This window comes from Hyperolius riggenbachi, chromosome 2 (genome assembly GCF_040937935.1).
Source record: "Hyperolius riggenbachi isolate aHypRig1 chromosome 2, aHypRig1.pri, whole genome shotgun sequence".
In the NCBI taxonomy this organism is placed as follows: domain Eukaryota; kingdom Metazoa; phylum Chordata; class Amphibia; order Anura; family Hyperoliidae; genus Hyperolius; species Hyperolius riggenbachi.
In genome coordinates this window covers 25,067,377-25,090,501 of record NC_090647.1, presented here as the reverse complement: position 1 = coordinate 25,090,501, position 23,125 = coordinate 25,067,377, and the positions used below count along the sequence as shown (strand labels likewise).

The 23,125-nt window shown below is 46.5% G+C and overlaps 1 protein-coding gene across 8 annotated transcripts in view; it reads left to right on the top strand.

Moving 5' to 3' along the window:
* Positions 1–23,125, top strand: part of ARAP1 (ArfGAP with RhoGAP domain, ankyrin repeat and PH domain 1) — a 485,498-nt gene that overhangs the window by 278,949 nt on the left and 183,424 nt on the right. For all 8 annotated transcript variants that reach the window (XM_068266571.1, XM_068266573.1, XM_068266569.1 and 5 more), the window contains 6 exons: positions 9,251–9,385; positions 12,062–12,197; positions 14,196–14,298; positions 16,095–16,290; positions 18,705–18,744; positions 20,678–20,844. In XM_068266571.1, the coding sequence (XP_068122672.1) occupies positions 9,251–9,385; positions 12,062–12,197; positions 14,196–14,298; positions 16,095–16,290; positions 18,705–18,744; positions 20,678–20,844 (777 nt within the window). The remainder of the gene's footprint in view (positions 1–9,250; positions 9,386–12,061; positions 12,198–14,195; positions 14,299–16,094; positions 16,291–18,704; positions 18,745–20,677; positions 20,845–23,125) is intronic.

Genomic DNA, 23,125 nt, shown 5'->3' with positions numbered 1-23,125 from the left:
TAGGGCACCAAACCTCAGTGATGTGTGTAGGTCACCAAACCTCAGTGATGTCTGTAGGGCACCAAATCTCAGTGATGTCTGTAGGGCACCAAACCTCAGTGATGTCTGTAGGGCACCAAACCTCAGTGATGTCTGTAGGGCACCAAACCTCAGTGATGTCTGTAGAGCACCAAACCTCAGTGATGTCTGTAGAGCACCAAACCTCAGTGATGTCTGTAGGGACACCAAACCTCAGTGATGTCTGTAGGGACACCAAACCTCAGTGATGTCTGTAGGGCACCAAACCTCAGTGATGTCTGTAGGGCGCCAAACCTCAGTGATGTCTGTAGGGCGCCAAACCTCAGTGATGTCTGTAGGACGCCAAACCTCAGTGATGTCTGTAGGGCACCAAACCTCAGTGATGTCTGTAGGGCACCAAACCTTAGTGATGTCTGTAGGGCACCAAACCTTAGTGATGTCTGTAGGGCACCAAACCTTATTGATGTCTGTAGGGCACCAAACCTTAGTGATGTCTGTAGGGCACCAAACCTTATTGATGTCTGTAGGACACCAAACCTTAGTGATGTCTGTAGGGCACCAAACCTTAGTGATGTCTGTAGGACACCAAACCATGGTGATGTCTGTAGGGAACCAAACCTCAGTGATGTCTGTAGGGCACCAAACCTCAGTGATGTCCGTAGGGCACCAAACCTCAGTGATGTCTGTAGGGCACCAAACCTTATTGATGTCTGTAGGACACCAAACCTTAGTGATGTCTGTAGGGCACCAAACCTTAGTGATGTCTGTAGGACACCAAACCATGGTGATGTCTGTAGGGAACCAAACCTTAGTGATGTCTGTAGGGCACCAAACCTCAGTGATGTCCGTAGGGCACCAAACCTCAGTGATGTCTGTAGGGCACCAAACCTCAGTGATGTCTGTAGGGCACCAAACCTCAGTGATGTCTGTAGGGCACCAAACCTCAGTGATGTCTGTAGGGCACCAAACCTCAGTGATGTCTGTAGGGTACCAAACCTCAGTGATGTCTGTAGGACACCAATCCTTAGTGATGTCTATAGGTCACCAAACCTTAGTGATGTCTGTAGGTCACCAAACCTCAGTGATGTCTGTAGGTCACCAAACCTCAGTGATGTCTGTAGAGCACCAAACCTCAGTGATGTCTGTAGGTCACCAAACCTCAGTGATGTCTGTAGGGCACCAAACCTCAGTGATGTCTGTAGGGCACCAAACCTCAGTGATGTCTGTAGGGCACCAAACCTTAGTGATGTCTGTAGGACACCAATCCTTAGTGATGTCTGTAGGGAACCAAACCTCCGTGATGTCTGTAGGGCACCAAACCTTAGTGATGTCTGTAGGACACCAAACCTCAGTGATGTCTGTAGGGCACCAAACCTCAGTGATGTCTGTAGGGCACCAAACCTCAGTGATGTCTGTAGGGCACCAAACCTTAGTGATGTCTGTAGAGCACCAAACCTCAGTGATGTCTGTAGGGACACCAAACCTCAGTGATGTCTGTAGGGACACCAAACCTCAGTGATGTCTGTAGGGCACCAAACCTCAGTGATGTCTGTAGGGCGCCAAACCTTAGTGATGTCTGTAGGGCACCAAACCTCAGTGATGTCTGTAGGACACCAAACCTTAGTGATGTCTGTAGGGCACCAAACCTCAGTGATGTCTGTAGGGCACCAAACCTTAGTGATGTCTGTAGGGCACCAAACCTTAGTGATGTCTGTAGGGCACCAAACCTTATTGATGTCTGTAGGACACCAAACCTTAGTGATGTCTGTAGGGCACCAAACCTTAGTGATGTCTGTAGGGCACCAAACCTCAGTGATGTCTGTAGGGCACCAAACCTTAGTGATGTCTGTAGGGCACCAAACTATAGTGATGTCTGTAGGGCACCGAACTGTAGTGATGTCTGTAGGGCACCGAACTATAGTGATGTCTGTAGGGCACCAAACCTTAGTGATGTCTGTAGGGCACCAAACCTCAGTGATGTCTGTAGGGCACCAAACCTCAGTGATGTCTGTAGGGCACCAAACCTCAGTGATGTCTGTAGGGCACCAAACCTCAGTGATGTCTGTAGGGTACCAAACCTCAGTGATGTCTGTAGGGCACCAAACCATAGTGATGTCTGTAGGGCACCAAACCATAGTGATGTCTGTAGGGCACCAAACCTCAGTGATGTCTGTAGGGCACCAAACCTCAGTGATGTCTGTAGGGCACCAAACCTCAGTGATGTCTGTAGGGCACCAAACCTTAGCGATGTCTGTAGGGCACCAAACCTCAGTGATGTCTGTAGGGCACCAAACCTCAGTGATGTCTGTAGGGCACCAAACCATAGTGATGTCTGTAGGGCACCAAACCTTAGTGATGTCTGTAGAGCACCAAACCTCAGTGATGTCTGTAGGGCACCAAACCTCAGCGATGTCTGTAGGGCACCAAACCTCAGTGATGTCTGTAGGGCTCCAAACCTCAGTAATGTCTGTAGGGCACCAAACCTTAGTGATGTCTGTAGGGCACCAAACCTCAGTAATGTCTGTAGGGCACCAAACCTCAGTGATGTCTGTAGGACACCAAACCTCAGTGATGTCTGTAGGGCACCAAACCTCAGCGATGTCTGTAGGGCACCAAACCTCAGTGATGTCTGTAGGGTACCAAACCTCAGTAATGTCTGTAGGGCACCAAACCTTAGTGATGTCTGTAGGGCACCAAACCTCAGTAATGTCTGTAGGGCACCAAACCTCAGTGATGTCTGTAGAGCACCAAACCTCAGTGATGTCTGTAAGGCACCAAACCTCAGTGATGTCTGTAGGGTGCCAAACCTCATTGATGTCTGTAGGGCACCAAACCTTAGTGATGTCTGTAGGGCACCAAACCTTAGTGATGTCTGTAGTGCACCAAACCTTAGTGATGTCTGTAGGTCACCAAACCTCAGTGATGTCTGTAGGGCACCAAACCTTAGTGATGTCTGTAGGGCACCAAACCTTAGTGATGTCTGTAGGGCACCAAACCTCAGTGATGTCTATAGGGCACCAAACCTTAGTGATGTCTGTAGGTCACCAAACCTCAGTGATGTCTGTAAGGCACCAAACCATAGTGATGTCTGTAGGGCACAAACCTTAGTGATGTCTGTAGGGTGCCAAACCTTAGTGATGTCTGTAGGGCACCAAACCTCAATAATGTCTGTAGGGCACCAAACCTTAGTGATGTCTGTAGGGCACAAACCTCAGTAATGTCTGTAGGGCACCAAACCTCAGTGATGTCTGTAGGGCACCAAACCTCAGTGATGTCTGTAGTGCACCAAACCTCAGTGATGTCTGTAGTGCACCAAACCTCAGTGATGTCTGTAGGGCACCAAACCTTAGTGATATCTGTAGGTCACCAAACCTCAGTGATGTCTGTACGGTACCAAACCTTAGTGATGTCTGTAGGGCACCAAACCATAGTGATGTCTGTAGGTCACCAAACCTCAGTGATGTCTGTAAGGCACCAAACCTTAGTGATGTCTGTAGGTCACCAAACCTTAGTGATGTCTGTAGGGCACCAAACCTTAGTGATGTCTGTAGGGCACCAAACCTCAGTGAAGTCTATAGGGCACCAAACCTTAGTGATGTCTGTAGGTCACCAAACCTCAGTGATGTCTGTAAGGCACCAAACCATAGTGATGTCTGTAGGGCACAAACCTTAGTGATGTCTGTAGGGTGCCAAACCTTAGTGATGTCTGTAGGGCACCAAACCTCAGTGATGTCTGTAGGGCACCAAACCTTAGTGATGTCTGTAGGGCACAAACCTCAGTAATGTCTGTAGGGCACCAAACCTCAGTGATGTCTGTAGGGCACCAAACCTCTGTGATGTCTGTAGTGCACCAAACCTCAGTGATGTCTGTAGGGCACCAAACCTTAGTGATATCTGTAGGTCACCAAACTTCAGTGATGTCTGTAGGGCACCAAACCTTAGTGATGTCTGTAGGGCACCAAACCTTAGTGATGTCTGTAGGGCGCCAAACCTCAGTAATGTCTGTAGGGCACCAAACCTCAGTGATGTCTGTAGGGCACAAACCTCAGTAATGTCTGTAGGGCACCAAACCTCAGTGATGTCTGTAGGGCACCAAACCTCAGTGATGTCTGTAGGGCACCAAACCTCAGTGATGTCTGTAGGGTACCAGACCTTAGTGATATCTGTAGGGCACAAAACCTTGTATGTGGTTTGGGGTGCATATTTAAAAAATGCTTTTCTCTTGTAGTGCAAACACTATAATAGGAACCAGCCCTAAGTGATTTGTTTACGCTAGTTGTAAGTCTGCTAGCTGCTGTTTTCCCTGTGTGTGAAGTGGAGGAATCTTGAGATCTCAGAGCCCGATTCTGCCATCTGGTTCTGCTCTCTGTCACATCTGTGTGTCAGTCTGCAGCGCTGGTAATAGCTGCAGGTGTATGTTGTTAATAGTCAGCCATTGTGGGTAATTGTGAATTCCTGAAGGGGATGGATTAGCGACCTCAGGACAGCAGCAAGCAGGAGGAAGTGACTCAGCGGTCACCACAGTGTGTGTCATGCATACTTTAACCCCTCCACTACTCAGGAGACAGCGTGAGACCATCCACTGCGCTGCGATCTACTGACCACCGCTGCACAGCGCATGGACATCCCCGCTCAGATGCTTCCCACCATCAGATCAGCAACGGATACGCTGAAGTCACAGAATTCATTTTTGAATGTCTTTTTTTTTTATGTCCCTCCTTGCTTATGGTCTGCTATGAAACAATGCTAAAAACAGCTTGTGCTACTTCTTGTAAAGGCATTTTTATAGCAGTGAGTTTTTAACACGCTTTCAGAAAGTGGTTTACACATTCTGCTGTGTTGCTGAGTGTCTCCTCCCAGCCAGAGGGCAAAACAAGGCCCAGATTGTCTTTCTAGAGACATCTTTGCAGCTGCTATCTTTTTACAGCAGGGATCATCACCTTCTTCCTCTTTGTCAGCTGCTGCGGAGTTGTGTTTGTGTAGCACTTGCACATGCAAGCAGCACCTGCATGGTTAATAATAAAAACAAAAATACCTGTTACAGCATTTTATAGATGCTCCCAGGGGCGTCATTAGCCCTAAAGATCAGTGGCACGTGCCCCGAATCTATTCTGGGGTGCCCCGGGTGTCCCCCAGGCACAGTCACTGTGGTGCCTCAATGGCGGACATGCTGGGAGCTGTGGTGCGGTGGAACATTTTGCTGGGCAGGCTTTGTTCTTGGACCTTTATTGTAAATTTGGCTCCCCCCATGACCACACCCACATCCTGGTGCATGGCCCCACCAGTTTCTGTCTGGAGTGCCCAAAAGTGCCCTGGATCTCAGGATCCTAGCAACACCTCTAAATGTTCCTCACCTCCTTGGTGACTTCCTACTTACCTGCTCAATCTCAGTGAGCTGGAAACATGCTCTCTTTAGTCACATGATCAGGCACGGGGCCAGTGATTGGTCTGTCAGCTGAAGACACACCTCCCTGCTGCTATAATATTTATCAGGGAGGTGTGACCTCAGGTTGGCAGGCCATGAGCAGGAGAGGAGGCTCTATGAATTAGTGCAGCAGATATATTTAGTTTTTGGGGTTTTTTTGTTTTTTTTAAGTGAATTTTTTAGGCATAATAGATGTAAAATTTTAATTTTAAAATTCTGCCTAAACTTTAAAGAGGCCCTGTAGTGACATAGTAGAATGCAGTAAATTATTCAGGATACCCACTTTTATGGTAATTTTGCTGGTTTCTGCAACAGAAACATTTCCTGCATCTATATATTTTTGACCTAACAATAAAAATGCACATCCACTTACCTGGGGCTTCCTCCAGCCTGTGGCAGGCAGGGCATGCCCTCGGCGCCGCTCCGCAGGCTTCCGGTCGCCTCCGGTGCCGTGCCCGACCTGGCCAGGCCGGCTTCCAGGTCGGGCTCTTGTGCGCACCAACGTGCGTCTCACGCGGGCGTGCTGATGTCATCGGACGTCCTCCGGGCTGTACTGCGCAGGCTCAGTAGTTCTGTGCCTGCGCAGTACAGCCCAGAGGACGTCCGATGACGTCAGCGCGCCCCCGTGAGGTGCGTTTTGGAGCCCACAAGAGCCTGACCTGGAAGCTGGCCTTGCCAGGTCCGGTGTGCCACCGGAGACCACTGGGAGCCTGCGGAGCGGCGACAAGGGCACGTCCTGCCTGCCATGGGCTGGAGAAAGCCCCAGTTAAGTGGATGTGCATTTTTATTTTTTTTCTCCCCACCGTGAACCTCCCCTTTAAGGGACCACTATCGCGAAAATCCTAAAATGTATAATTCACGTAAACGAATACAAATAAGAAGTATGTTTCTTCCAGAGTAAAATGTGCCATGAATTACTTTTCTCCTTTGTTGCTGTCACTTACAGTAGGTAGTATAAATCTGACACAGCTGACAGGCTTTGGACTAGCCCATCTCCTCGTGGGTGATTCTCAGCAAAGCTTTTTTTCTTTATAAAGACATTCCCTGAAAAGGATTTATACAATGATGCTGGTCAGCCTCTCTGCTCGCTGCACAGTTTTTTGGCAGTTGAACAGAGCAACTAAATGCTTTTGAAACAAAACAAAACCCTGAGAATCCCCCCATGAAGAGATGGGCTAGTCCAAAACCTGATGGTTCTGTCAGATTTCTACTACCTACTGTAAGTGACAGCAAGCTAGGAGAAAAGTCATTTATGGCTCATTTTACTCTGGAAGAAACAAACTTCTTATTTGCATTTGTTTACATTTATTTTAAATGTTATGATTTTCACGGTAGTGGTCCTTTAAAAATTGCCGGAAATGGCTTTAAAGTTGCCTTATTAGAAACACTGCGGAATGGCGGTGTTGTATATACAAATCTAAACAAAGCAGTCAAACTGAAGTCATGTTTTGCTTTTAAATCCTAGCAGTGTATAGAAGAGATCGATAAGCACAGAAATATTGCCAATAAAAGTGTGCTTTCTCTTTAAAAGGCAGGAACATGAAACAGCACTTTCATCTGGGTTTGGATTTGGGCCCAGTGAGGCATGGTTAGGAGGAGGGGCTGCACTTTGTACACAGGATCAGCTTGTTGTGACTACTGCCACAATGTCATCATTGTACTGTGCTACTGCTGCTTTCCTGGTGCTCTGCTGACATCTTGTGGTAAAAAGCTGATACAGCATATTCTGAAAATGAAAGCACTTAGCTCTGTAAATTCTAAATAGTTTGTTATGCTTAACCCCCCCACCCCCCCAAGTAACCAACTTTTTTTTTTTTTTTACACGTTAGGCCACTGCACCTTTAAGGGCTTGCTGCAGGGCCGTACAACTCAGCACACAAGTGACCCCCCCTTTTCTGCCCACCAACAGAGCTTTATGTTGGTGGGCTATGATCCCTGCCAGCTTGTTTATTTATATTTATTTGTAATTTTTTTAAATAAATATTTATTTATAATTTTTTAATTATTTTATTATAACCCCTCCCTCCCCCTGCTAGCCAATAATAATAATAATAATAATAATAATCCGAACATTTGTATAGCGCTTTTCTCCTGTCGGACTCAAAGCGCTCAAGAGCTGCAGCCACTGGGGCGCGCTCAAGAGGCCACCCTGCAGTGTTATGGCCCATACTCACGGGCTACAATTGTCGCTGCAACATGCTGCGCGCGCGTGTTGCGGCGACAGGTCGCCCGTGAGTATGCGGCGTTGCCCGGGCGCGCACCCCGAACTGTCGCCCGTCGCTGATGTCGCCAGGCGATTGGCGCGGTCAATCGCCTGGCGACAGTCGCCGCCGCAACTGTCGCTAGTCCGCGTGAGTACGCGGACTAGCGACAGCAACATAATTGTAGATAGACGGAGCTTCCGGCGGGGGGAGGGACAACAGCGACAGCTTCCGCCGCATCAGTTGCCAGGTCCCTCCGCTGTGTGTATGCGGAGGGACCTGGCGACGAGCTGTCGCCGGCATGTCGCGCACACGCTCCCGTGTGCTAGCGACATGCCAAATTGTAGCCCGTGAGTATGGGCCATTAGGGAGTCTTGCCTTGAAATCCTTACTGAATAGGTACTTGACCTAGCCAGGATTCGAACCCTGGTCTCCCATGTCGAAGGCAGAGCCCTTAACCAGTACACTATCCAGCCACTACGGTGATCGGCTGTCATAGGCTTCAGCTGTGTCACACAGCTGTCTCCAGTACAGCGCTGCTGTAGATCGCAGTGCTGTACTGTGTAAATAGACGGCGGGTTCACCTAGACAGTATCCTAGCGGCATTCGCTGCTGGTAGACTGATGGCGGAGCACAACGCCGACATTCGAGCGGGGATACGCGCACATCGGCGAGCGCGTTCCTTCCCCTGCAATCTCTGCCCCTAGGACTTCACGCCACTTGGCGGTGAGTGGTCCTGGGGCTGCCGCCGCATCCACGCCTATCGCTAAACTGTTAATACTTGTGCCATTGTGCTGTACAACTGTGTTTAACCTACGTTTTTATTTTTTGTAAGTATAGCACCACAAAACATGTTTGTGCTTTGTCTAATTATAATGATGTTTATTGTTGTTACTATAGTTATTAGTTACAACTCTCTTAGAAAACGTGTCTTATTGCAACCGTCCATGTGTAGCTTGGCTGTAAAGGTGCCCATACACTGCGTCGAATTCCCGCCGATAGACAGCAGATTCAATCACTGTGATCAAATCTGCTGTGAAATCGATGCGCTAACGCTGACCGATTTCCGTCCGAAACCGTTCGATCCCGTCGATCTTAACGCGCGGAAAATGTACATTACAAATTTACATTACCTGTTCCGCCGACGTGTGTCCTCGTGGTCTCTTCTCCGCGCTGGGCTCCGGCTGGCTTCACTTACTTCCTGTCGGGGGAAGTTTAAACAGTAGCGCCCTCTACTGTTTAAACTTCCCCCGGCAAGAAGTAAAGTGAAGCTGGAGCCCAGAGCAGAGAAGAGACCAGGAAACTCGCGCCGGCCAGATCAGGTAATGTATGCTGGGGGAGGCGGCAACGGCAGCTCCACTGATTGTGAATCGGTTTCATAGTGAAATCGATTCAAAATCTGTTTGCTGTGTAGGCAGCCAATAGATCCCTCTCTGATCAGATTCGATCACAGAGGGATCTATCTGCTGGTCGATCTGGTGGCAATCGACCAGTGTATGGCTGCCTTAAGTTTAATTCCCTGAAACCTGATACGTATAATTACCGATGACATTTGATCGCTTCTTTTGATACAGACTGAGAGATTTATGATGTTGTGTCTTTGCAGAGACCCCTCGCCTGGATCCGACGCCCGGCCTGGAGAAGCAGTATTACACTATGCATCACTCTATTACTCACAATGGCTACCTCTACAAAACCTCCTCCATGACCAAACTCATCACCGACCGGAAGGGCCAGGAAGGTAAGTTCAGAGTCCCCACAATGTGTCCGCTGGACGAGTGAATGAACGTGTTGTCGTCTCTGCGACAACTACTGTCAGGTTTTTATTGCAGTTTCGTATTTTCCTGGCTTCAAGACCCCCAGGGCTCATACTGGAGCTGGGGAGGTCACAGAGACCGGAAATAAAGGGGACATGTCACCAGTAGGGGGTCACAGACACCAGGAACCCCCAGTCAGATATCATTATCTATCCTCTTATTCTGTTCACAAACGAATTGGGTGAAATTAAGCTGGAAATATCACCTTGGTTTGAGTGGGTTGTTGTAATCTAAAAACCCCATTTTGGAAGTGACTCATAGATCTCCCCATAGGTTTCCCACTCCCCTTCCAAACATGGCTTCGCCAATATAAGAATATATTTTATGTGCTATTATATGGGCGCTTGCGTCCTGTCGGACTCAAAGCGCTTGAGAGCTGCAGCCACTAGAGACTTGCTCAGTAGGCCACCCTGCAGTGTTTGGGAATCTTGCCCAAGGACTCCTTACTGAATAGGTGCTTGCTTACTTTTAACTGAGTTTAGGTTTGAACCCTGGTCTCGTATGTCAGAGGTGGTGCCCTTAACCAGTACACTATCCAGCCACTATGTAGTTACTCCCAAGTCCTCTACCATTAGGAAGTGATGAACCTCTTATTCATAATTTTGGGAAAGACAATGGCCTCGATTAATCATTGTCTTTGCGATAACTTTTTCCAGTATGTTAAATTACCGAATTCGAATTTTATCGATTTCTAGTTGTATTCATCAAGGTTTTTCCGCATTCGGTGTGAGTTCGATAAAATATCGATAACAATTCGGTAACCATTCAGTAATGTGTCGATATTTCCATTTTACAGCGGTATTTTAACACAAGGCCATACGATTCCCATGGAATTGTGGGTAAAAGGCAGTCCTTTGAACACTACCTAGCAACATTCTGAATAGGGCTTAACACCTGGACCAGGATTCTGGAAGTGGTTGGGACAATCCCACAATTTCCCCAGCTGCGGCTTGATAGGAGCCTTTTCTGAAAAAAATATAGTGTAGCTAGCAAATTAGTTAACCCTGCCACTGCCTGTGTTCTCTTACAAGATGATTCAAGAGAAATGCAGATGTCCTGGTATAGCAAATAAATCTATTCTCTTGCAAATTGATATATTTCTAGACCAGGGGTAGGGAACCTGAGGCTCGGGAGCCAGATGTGGCTCTTTTGATGGCTACATCTGGCTCACAGACAAATCAGTAGGGGCTGATTCACTAAGCTGCACTGCTCAAGCAGCACAGCTTAGTGTGGCAGCACAAGTAACATTTTCAAAGTAGGCACCCTACTGCTGTAGCATGCACTACTAACTTACTAGCGCTACCCCAAAACTAACAGCTGCTCCAATTGTTACACTTAGTTCCAGTGACTTTATAGGATGAGATCCCCACACTTTCAGTGGCCCAATAGCCAACAGCCTATTGGGCCAAAGTGCGAGAATCTTGTCCTACAAAGTGAATCCACCCCCAAGTCAGCTAGCTAAATGCACAAGCTGTTAGTTGGTATTTCTCCTGTCTGGCTCTCGGGGGAATTGCTGATGTGGCTGAAACCCAAGAGAAACTGAAGACGTGACTGACACTTCCGCTACCCAGCGGATCAACTGTATACACATCACCATGGCAACAGGGATGTGAGCCCTACTGTCCCAGTTTGAAACTTATTGTATGGCTCTCACGGTATTACATTTTAAAATATACAGCGTTCATGGCTCTCGTAGCCAAAAAGGTTCCTGACCCCGTTCTAGACCTTATTCTTGCCCTTCTGCGCCTTTGAATCACTCTCAGCTGATACATAACCACTTCAAATGGCTCCATCTTCTCTGTCAGCAATGATCTGACAGGAATAACGACAGAGCAGTGAAGGAGATAACTAATCCTAAATTGAATGCTAAACCGCGCCCACTTTAATTTTCATGAATTGCACTTTCTTCCGTTTTATCGCATCATTACCGAATGATTACCCAATGCTCGCTAACACCTGTAGATAACTTTGATGGACCCTGAAATCAACTTATCGAGTTCGGTATTTTAACGAGCTGTTGGTAATTGATTCGATAAGTCTTGATGAATCGGGGCCAATTTGTTGTTTGAAGAAATATCAGTATGCAGATTTGCCCCCTAATATTATGGATCATGTGGGTTGGTATAGCTCAGGAGGTGGAGCTCCACATCAGTGGTCACATGGTCCCTGGGATATACCAGCCATAGGGCAGCACAAATGGGATTTCATCTCACTCCTGACGCACTGCTCATAGACCGGCTCAGGTGCAGTGCAGTTACTTGGCATCACCTGTGCCCAACCTCTACACATGTATTTGTCTGCATGGGTCACCCTATCAGCAGTGCAGTGGCCAGCGTTATATTGGGAAACATGCATAGCTGTAATATCTCCTTTCTCTAGATATGCTTTTGTTTACATACCATCCCTGAGTGGAAGGAGGAGCCTCAACTGGTTTCACCTTCCCTACCTTCCACACAGGCCACGTAATTCTGGTGTTGCATAAAGGTAACTGTAATGCCTATTTCTGTGAATGAGGAGTACTCGGCTTGTGTGGGTGGTGCAGAAACCAGGTTTATCGTCAATATGTTGTCACTTATCCTTATTTTCTGCTCTTGTTGCAGAGTTCAGCCGTCGGTGGTGCATACTCAACGATGGGGTCTTCAGCTACTACGAGAACAACCACAGCGGCTCACCCAATGGGGAGATCCGCATGGATGAGGTTGTGTGCGTGGCAGTGATCCCACCAGATACCCACGGGTAAGGGGGGAAATGGAACATTATTCATGTATGAGTTGTGGTCCCATAACTATAACGCTTTATAAACTTCCTGTATCTAGCAGTGGAGCACTTCCTGTATGTAGTGGTGGTGCATTTCCTGTATGTAGTGGTGGTGCACTTCCTGTACGTAGCGCTAGTGCACTTCCTGTATGTAGCAGTGGTGCATTTCCTACATGTAGCGAGTGCACTTCCTGTATGTAGATTTCTGTATGTAGCGATAGTGCACTTCCTGCATGTAGCAGCAGTGCACTTCCTGCATTTAGGAGTGGAGCACTTCCTGTATGTAGCGATAGTGCACTTCCTGTACGTAGCGCTAGTGCACTTCCTGTATGTAGCAGTGGTGCATTTCCTACATGTAGCGAGTGCACTTCCTGTATGTAGATTTCTGTATGTAGCGATAGTGCACTTCCTGCATGTAGCAGCAGTGCACTTCCTGCATGTAACGGTGGTGCACTTCCTGCATGTAGCATACTGTATGTAGCGGCAGTGCACTCCGTGTATGTAGTGGCAGTGTTCTTCCTGCATGTAGCAGTGGTGTACTTCCTGCATTTAGAAGCAGTGCACTTCCTGTATGTTGTGGGGTGCGCTTCCTGTATGTAGCGGCAGTGCACTTTGTGTATGTAGTGGCAGTGCACTTCCTGCATGTAGCGGTGGTGCACTTCCTACCTTTAGAAGCAGTGCACTTCCTGTATGTTGTGGGGTGCGCTTCCTGTATGTAGCGGCAGTGCACTTTGTGTATGTAGTGGCAGTGCACTTCCTGCATGTAGCGGTGGTGCACTTCCTACCTTTAGAAGCAGTGCACTTCCTGTATATTGTGGGGTGCACTTCCTGTATGTAGCTTTCTGTATGTAGCGGCAGTGCACTTTCTGTATATAGCGGTGGCACACTTCCTGCTATAACCTAGACTAGGGGTGGGGCTTTGAGGGAATAGGCTGACTGAAAAGATATTTCATAATCGTTTCAGCCATCAGTTTAATGTGTGCCTAGACATCCGCTGATTTTTCTACCTGACTGAATGTAGATAAAAAGCAGTCTGCTATTTTGGGTATTTTTGGGCAACTGCTTTATCCTCGGACCCTGCAGGAAGTCCCCTGCTTCCCCCCTCCCCATCCTTCTTCCTAGAACAGTACATGCAGCTCAGCCAAGCTCAGCTATTGACTCTACCAAACCAAATAATGGTTTAGAGAAAGTGCAGTGTTTGTTCTCATGCATGCCAAACCAAAACCGGTTTATCCAACTATCACCTCCCAGACTACGGACGCCGACCGATCCCTCTGCTATATTGGTAGGATGCTCTCAGTAAATCGAGAGCCCAATATGGTGCAGTATTGTCAGGTAAAATTAAGAGTTCAATACAATTTTATGTATATATACTCACAAACACGGGTTACCCATAGGCAACCACTTTAAATGCAGGTGGGGAGCATTAGGACCTGTTCCCACTCAGGTTAAGAAGTCGCTTTCTGTAGATAGTAGATGGGGATGCACCCCTCCACCCAGGGTGGACTAGAAGATCAGCAAGAAGTCGGTATACAGAGGCGCCAGAGTAGAGTAAAACATTTTAAAAACCGCTTAAAAGCAGAGGGGGTTGTTAAGGCGGACTTACCTCCCTCTTACAAAAAAGAAAACTCACTTGAGTTGTGCTCCCATTTTTGCCTGAGGAAGTGGGGTCACACCGCGAAACGCGTTGCATTTGTGGAGTTGAATAAATTATTTGCCAATTCTGTTTTATCGAGACTCAAGTGAGTTTTCTTTTTTTGTAAGAGGGAGGTAAGTCCACCTTAACAACCCCCTCTGCTTTTAAGTGGTTTTTAAAATGTTTTGCTCTACTCTGGTGCCTCTGTATACCGAGTATACTGCATATAAGTTTTATAAAGTTCAAAAGACCATTTTATGATTTTTATTGCAAAACTGGATCCTGCAGTCTTGGCTGTGTGGAAATAATTTGTTGTCCTCCCTCTCTCTCTATCATGGCAGGTACGACAGCACTTTTGAGATATACACTAAATCGGAGAGGTTGTATTTATTTGCAGCCGAAAAACAGGAGGAGGCCCGAGAATGGGTGAAATCCATCACTAAGGTACTGGCTCTATGTGTGTACATCCATAGGGGTGTTCTCTTTTCATACAGACGTCACAAGCCTCCCTTCCCAATAAGAAAGTCTTCTGTGCTTCAGGATCCTCTGTGCCGTAAGGCTGCTGCCCCGGGACAGTGACACCTCTGTGGTCTGAGATCCAAGCCCAACACAACCCAAAGATGAACAGGGCAAATTCTTAAAACAATCATGCTGTAAATATCACCTTTTCAAGTTCAAAAATCCCTTTTCCAGCTCTGCTTGGTTATATAAGCTTAAAGAGGAACTCCAGTGAAAATAATGTAATAAAAAGTGCTTCATTTTTGCAATAAATATGTATAAATGATTTCGTCACTGTTTGCTCATTGTAAAAATCTTTTAAATCCCTGATTTACATTCGGACATTTATTACATGGTGACATTTTTACTGCTGGCAGGTGATGTAGCTGCTGCTTAGTTTTTTTGGCAGTTGGAAACAGCTGTAAACAGCTTTTTCCCACAATACAACAAGGTTCAAGACAGGAAACTGCCAAGAGTACGTACTTTTCTCGTTTCTTGTGGGAGGGGTTTCACCACAATATCAGTCATACAGCGCCCCCTGATGGTCTGTTTGTGAAAAGGAATAGATTTCTCATGTAAAAGGAGGTATCAGCTACTGATTGGGATAAAGTTCAATTCTTGGTCGGAGTTTCTCTTTAAGATTTATAGAACCTGTTATTTCCTGTTGCTTGAGATTGGCCATGCCTAATTCCTGTGAGCTACAAGTCCCATCTCCTCATGTAGTCACATGGGTTCTACCTTAATGGAAATCGAGTCAGACATCTATTGTTCTTCCTACTGTGTGTGTCACTTGGCCACACCCAATTGAATCACCCAGCAGCTGAATCCAGAGTGGGGAGGGAGCGAGCTGCACTGCAGTGGGTAGCTCATTTGGCCCATGGAACAAGTATTTAGTCCATCAGGTTGCTTCTATGCACTGCTAATATTCACTTATCTTCATTGCTATTAGAATTTGGTTTTGTTCAGTTTTACCTGTTGGGTCCCTTCTTGCTTTGTGAACGGAAGTCACATATTACTTTTAATCTGTCTGTTCATACTGCTCATGCAACGACGTAGTGTAATGGTGACACACTGATACCTGCATGTTTATGATCATCTCGTGCATGCATTATGAAGATTGTAGATGTGACATTAAAGGGAAGATCCACGGTGGGGGGAAAAAAAATGAAAATGCACATCCACTTACCTGGTGCTTCCTCCAGCCCGTGGCAGGCAGGACGTGCCCTCGCCGCCACTCCGCAGGCTCCCGGTCGCCTCCAGTGGTGCACCCGACCTGGCCAGGCCGGCGGCCAGGTCGGTCTCTTCTGCGCTCCAAAATGCACCTCAAGTGGGCGCGCTGACGTCATCGGACGTCCTCCGGGCTGTACTGCGCAGGCTCAGAACTACTGCGCCTGCGCAGTACAGCCCGGAGGACGTCCGATGAAGTCAGCGCGCCCGTGTGAGGTGCATTTTGGAGCACAGAAGAGGCAGGTCGGGTGCGCCACCGGAGGCGACCGGGAGCCTGTGGAGCGGCGGCGCTGGAGGAAGCCCCAGGTAAGTGGATGTGGGTTTTTTTTTCCCCCACCGTGAACCTCCCCTTTAAGCATCTTGTTTTTTTTTTGTTTTGATTTATTTTTTTATGTTTCTTTTTTTGGGGGGGGGCATTTTGAAAACCTAACACTAATAAGTTGGCTTGTCAGATTTTATGCAATATTTTATTCTGATAAGAAAACACAACCTGATTCCTCTCTCTATCTCGACAGTGCTTCCTGCCGCCGAAGGCTGAGGAATTGCTAAGTTATGACTTTGACCGGATCGGGCGGTTACTATTTAAAGAAGGGCGGAGCCTAGAGCGTACCATGGTGGGCTGGTTCTCACTCTGTAAGACCAATCTGTACATATATGTGGAGGAGAGCGACACGGTGGAGGTCATCAACTTGAAGAAGCTTTCTGAGCTATGTACGTGAAGTAACAGCTACAGCTATTGCTCTGTGTGTAAAGAAGTGGAACTAAACCTAAATTAAGTCTTTTTACCCCTTAGTATGCAGCACAATTCATAGCCGTTACCACCTTATCCCATACCACTCCTTCATCCCCCACCCTTCTCCACCAGGGGGTGTCATAAGAGCTCCGGTGGTTTGCGAGGGGGTTGGCCTTGCCCTCTGTTGACAGCACTGTCAGTTGGTATGTAGAGTCGAGGGAGACCTTCACACTTGTAGGATCTGTCTGCTCGTTACAAGCAGCTATTAAGGGCAGGGCTGGTATTGCTATTGAAAGGAAACCCCACGCTGTTTTTATTTTTGCAGTTTTATTTGTTTTGCTTTTTCTGAATTTGGACACATTCAAAACCTCAGACAGTTTTCTTGCAGCCACATAAGTGGACAAATGGTGCTGGGAGTTATTCCCATAAACAATCAATAATCAAACATTGCTTTTATTTTCTCATGGTAAAAGTGCTATTGTATTCATGTCCCTGCCCATTGCTATGGACTGTAAGGAATCCTACATGAACGAGGGGTTCAGTAAGGTACAATATCTAGAGTACATTTATGCCTGGTTAAAACGGCCTCACTGAACGCTAGTGTATTAAAGAGAATCTGTAAAAAAATAAATAAATAAAATAAAAAACAGCCCCTGAATCCTAATAAGGCTTCCCCAATCCTCTTCACCCTCCGGAATCCAGGGCTAGCAGCTCTGGTGGAAATAGCCCAGCCAGGTGGAGTCCACTCCAGTAGAGTGCACCTGATTGGGCTCAGCTGTTTCCACCAGAGCCCATCGGAAAGCCGCTATTGCGTCTGCACAAGCGCGGAACGTAAATATTTCAGGCGCTACTGCACCACAGCCAACAAGCTTATCTGCGGATTTTTCAGGGGCTGCTAGTGCTGGATCCCCGCCGCGCGCACCAACGGCTGCCTTTGTCCTCCTGTTTGTAACGTCCGTGTGCCGCGCATGCGCGCTGGCAAAAAGCACGGACACAGGTACAGGGGACGCAGGGACAGTGGGGCTTTATTTGGTAGGATTCTATAGCCCTCAAGGAAGGAATAGTGGTTAGCACTCTCGCCTTGCAGCGCTGGGTCCCCGGTTTGAATCCTGGCCAGATCAACATCTGCAAGGAGTTTGTATGTTTTCCCCATGTGTGTGTGGGTTTCCTCTGGGCACTCCGGTTTCCTCCCACATCCCAAAAACATACAGATAAGTTAATTGGCTTCCCCCTAAAATTGGCCCCAGACTACAACACATACATAGACATAGGACTATGGTAGGGATTAGATTGTGAGCTCCTCTGAGGGACAGTTAGTTATAAGACAATATACTCTGTACAGCGTTGCGCAATATGTCGGGGCTATATAAATACTAAATAATAATAATACTGACATTGTTAGTTCTATAGGCATGGATAGATGCTGTGATCAAATGCAGTAGTTCAATTTCCTTGCAGATCTAAGCGTGCCTACACACATCCAATGTTAATTGGCCAGTGCTTGGCTAATGTGACCACCTCCAGGTAGTATGAGAGGTTACCTACACAATCTGCTCATAGTGTTCAAAATCTGTTGGCCCTCATATTACGTTGTGGTGGCCAATCATTCACCAATCAAAATTGAAGGTAGGCATAAGGTTGCGTACACACATTCATTTTTGATTGGCCAAAGACTGGCCAATTTTACAGCCTCCATGTAGTATGATAGCTTGGCCAACACACTCTGTTCATAGTGTTCCATATGTGTTGGCCCTCGTACTATATGGAAGTGGTGAAATTGGCCAATCCGAATTGAATGTGTGTAAGAGGCTCCAGTCTGCATCTAATGATAGAAAATATATATGTTGATGAGGACTCATCATCTCTCACCATTTAACCGACATGTTTCCCCACACACTGCATTCACGGTTATGTCTTTGGGCAGCACAGTGGCGTAGTGGTTAGCGCTCTCGCCTGGCAGCGCTAGGTACACAGGTTCGAATCCCAGGCAGGTCATCATCTGCAAGGAGTTTGTATGTTCTCCCTGCGTCTGCGTGGGTTTCCTCCGGGCACTCCGGATTCCTCCCACATTCCAAAAACATACAGATAGGTTAATGGCATTCCCAAAATTGGCTCTAGACTGTGATGCATACACTACACAATACAGACATAGACATATGACTATGGTAGGATTAGATTGTGAGCTCCTCTGAGGGACAGTTAGTGACATGACAATATACTCTGTACAGCGCTGCGGAAGATGTTGGCGCTATATGAATACTAAATAATAATAATGTCTTTAGCAGTTGTAAGTTTGTTTGTTTTTTTAAAAGACGTGTTGCGGTAGATGCTAATACTTTGCTATGTATGTTGCGAATATGTCATTCTAATGGGAATTTCGTTTGTGTTATAGCCACAAAAGAGAAGGAAATTCTGGTAATAGAAAAAGGCAGGTAAGTCCCTCAGGTTTACACTGTATATATATATATATATATATACACATGTATATATACACATATATGTACACACACACACACACACTGTACACACACACACACACACACACACACACACACACACTGTACACACACACACACACACACACTGTACACACACACACAACACACTGTACACACACACACACTGTACACACACACACACACACACACATACTGTACACACACACACATACTGTACACACACACACACTGTACACACACACACACACACACACACACACTCTGTACACACTGTACACACACACACACACACTGTACACACACACTGTACACACACACACACACACACTGTACACACACACACACACACTGTACACACACACACACACACTGTACACACACACACACACACACTGTACACACACACACACACACACACACACACACTGTACACACACACACACACACTGTACACACACACTGTACACACATACACACACACACACACACACACACACACACACTGTACACACACACACACACACACTGTACACACACACACACTGTACACACACACTGTACACACACACACACTGTACACACACACACACACACACACACACTGTACACACACACACACTGTACACACACACACACACACTGTACACACACACACACACACACACTGTACACACACACACACGCTGTACACACACACACTGTACACACACACACACGCTGTACACACACACACACACACTGTACACACACACACACACACACACACACACACACACACACACACACACACACACACTGTGTACACACACACACACACTGTACACACACACACACACACACACACACACACACACACTGTACACACACACACACACACACACACACTGTACACACACACACACTGTACACACACACTGTACACACACACTGTACACACACACACTGTAAACAACCACACACACACTGTATACACACACACACACACATACACACACATACACACTGTACACACACACACACACTGTACACACACACACACACACACACACACACACACACACTGTACACACACACTGTATACACACACACACACACACACACACACACACACACACACTGTACACACGCACTACACACACACACTGTACACACACACACACACACACACACACACACACACTGTACACACACACACACACACACCCACACACACACACACACACACACACACACACACACACACACACACACACTGTACACACACACACTGTACACACACGCACTGTACACACACACGCACTCTGTACACACACTGTACACACACACACACGTACACACACACACACACACACTGTACACACACACACTGTATACACACACACACACTATACACAACACACACGCGCACACACACACACTGTATATCCACACGCGCGCACACACTGTACACAAAACACAGTGTATACACCTACACAAATTGTACACAACAACACATGCACACTGTACACACACACTGTGCATACACTGTATACAGACACATACAGACAACCTAGTGACATGGAATACACTCATTTAGTATAAAATCTGCACACACACACTGTGTACACTCTGTATAAACTATTGGGAACACATTGTAAACATAATACATTGTACGCATGCATGCACACATACACGGCACATACTGTATAAACACACATGCACACACTGTACACACACACACCACTGAACTGTAGCCTTTAGCACTGGTAGTTTCGTAGCACAATAATCAAAGCTGTAATGAGATGAAAATAGCTGTGTGTGTGCGCCTGGGTGCTTGTCTCATGCCTGTGGGAAGCAGCTGGCTGGGGTGACAGGTCCTCTTTGAGACATGCTGACAATGATCTGCCCATCTGTGTCTCCTCTGCAGGACGACCTACATCCTCGGTGACGGGAGGAAACTGGACTTCTCTGGCTGGGTCGGGGCAATCGAGAAGGTCAGCAGTAACACGGGCGACTCGCTGTCCGAGCAGCAGCTGACCAGCTCCGACGTCCCATTCATTGTCATGAAGTGTATCAATCACATCTCTATATTCGGTAAGGAGCGCATAATCATCTACCATTATCAGTCATTACTTCTAAGAATGCTTAAAGAGACACTGAAGCTACAAAAAAATAATAATAATTATGATATAATGATTTGTATTTGCAGTACAGCTAAGAAATAAAACATTAGGAGCAGAGACTTAAAGAGACACTGAAGCGAAAAAAAATATGATATTATGATTTGTATGTGTAGTACAGCTAAGAAATAAAACATTAAGATCAGATACATCAGTCTAATTGTTTCCAGTACAGGAAGAGTTGAGAAACTCCAGTTGTTATCTCTATGCAAATAAGCCATTAAGCTCTCCGACTAAGTTAGTCCTGGAGAGGGCTGTTATCTGACTTTTATGATCTCAACTGTAAGTGAACTGTTAACTTTTTCTCTGCTAGAGGAGAGGTCATTACTTCACAGACTGCTCTGAAAGACTCATTTTGAATGCTGAGTGTTGTGTAATCTGCACATATTATAGAATTATGCAATGTTAGAAAAAACACTATATACCTGAAAATAAAAGTATGAGAATATTTTCTTTGCTGCTAATCTTCTAGTAATTATTCATAGTACACAACCAATTATTGGTTGTGTAATTTTTTTTTTAATATATCATATTTTTTTTTTCGCTTCAGTGTCTCTTTAAGTCTAATTGCTTCCAGTACAGGAAGAGTTAAGAAACTCCAGTTGTTATCTCTATGCAAAAAAAGCCATTATGCTCCCCCACTTTCAAAGTCGCAGAGAGGTCTGCCTTCTGAATTTTACTATCTCAACTGTCAGTCAAGGATTTTCTTTTTCTCTGCCAGAGGACAGGTCAATAGTTCACTAACACGCTCTGTAAAATCATTTAGAATGCTGAGTAGTGTGCAAACTGCAAATATTAAAGAATTATGCAATGTTATAAAACACTATATAACTGAAAATAAAAATATGAGAATATTTTCTTTGCTACTAATATTCTAGTAATTATCCGCACTACACAACCAATTCATTATATCATTTTTTTTTTTTGCTTCAGTGTCTCTTTAAAGGAAACATCTGGGAAACTTAAAAAAAATCAGATCTACTTACCTGGGGCTTTCTCCAGCCTCTGGAAATGTATGCATCCCTCACCACAGCTCCGCTCCAAGCCGGTCTCCCAAGGTCCCCTCCTTAGCAGCCACAGACTCGGCCAGGTCAGTGGCCACCGTGCATGCGCAAGCGTGCGGCCGCGCCAGTCGGGCTCCAGTGGCTGGGAGCATTCTGCACAGGCGCAGTACTACTGCCGGGTTGTCTGCTGCTACGGAGGGGACCCTAGGAGACCGGCTTGGTGCGGTCTCCCATTATCTCTACACTATCAGTGTCAAATATATAACGTTGCATTCTTTCCCCATTTCATTAATTTTTATCTTTTAATTTTCTTTTAGGTCATAGACTCTAAATTACTGTTGAAATGATTAATAATCAGTTCTTGTATAACCAGTTTGTGTATTGTAATGATGTGAAATTATTCTCATTTATTCCCACGCTGAGAATGACCTAACCAATAGCTGAAATATTTTAGCAAGCACATTAGCTAATACTTGGCAGAGGTCTCCTAGTACGACTCATAGGTTAGAAAGAGAAAGTGAAAGCAAATTGCATTCCAGAAATTATTTCTGGTGATGTAATATGCTATGACATACGCGTATGTTAATCAGCAGGAGGAGTTAGATTTCTTGCTTTGTTCTAACATTATAAAAATAGGTGACAAGAGAGAGATTTTTAGGCTGCTGCTGCTCTTGCTTAAAGAGAACCCGAGGTGGGAATTACTTTTACTATTGGGGCACAGAGGCTGGTTGTGCGCACTAAGACCAGCCTCTGTTGCCCCATCGTGTGCCTCCATGTCCCCCCTGCTCGCCGCTATACCCCCCGCATTGCTGGCTGTGTCGCCAGCTCAATGTTTACCTTGCGCTGTCAGTCAGCGCCGCTCCCCCGCCTCCTCCGCATCGGCGCCACCCGCCGCGTCACTTCCCTCCTATCAGCGGGAGGGAAGGGACACGGGCGGGTGCGCCGATGCGGAGGAGGCAGGGGAGCAGCGCTGACTGACAGCGCAAGGTAAACATTGAGCTGGCGACACGCTGCGTGTCGCCAGCAATGCGGGGGGTATAGCGGCGAGCAGGGGGGACATGGAGGCACACGATGGGGCAACAGAGGCTGGTCTTAGTGCGCACAACCAGCCTCTGTGCCCCAATAGTAAAAGTAATTCCCACCTCGGGTTCTCTTTAAAGGAGAACTGTAGTGAGAGGGATACGGAGGCTG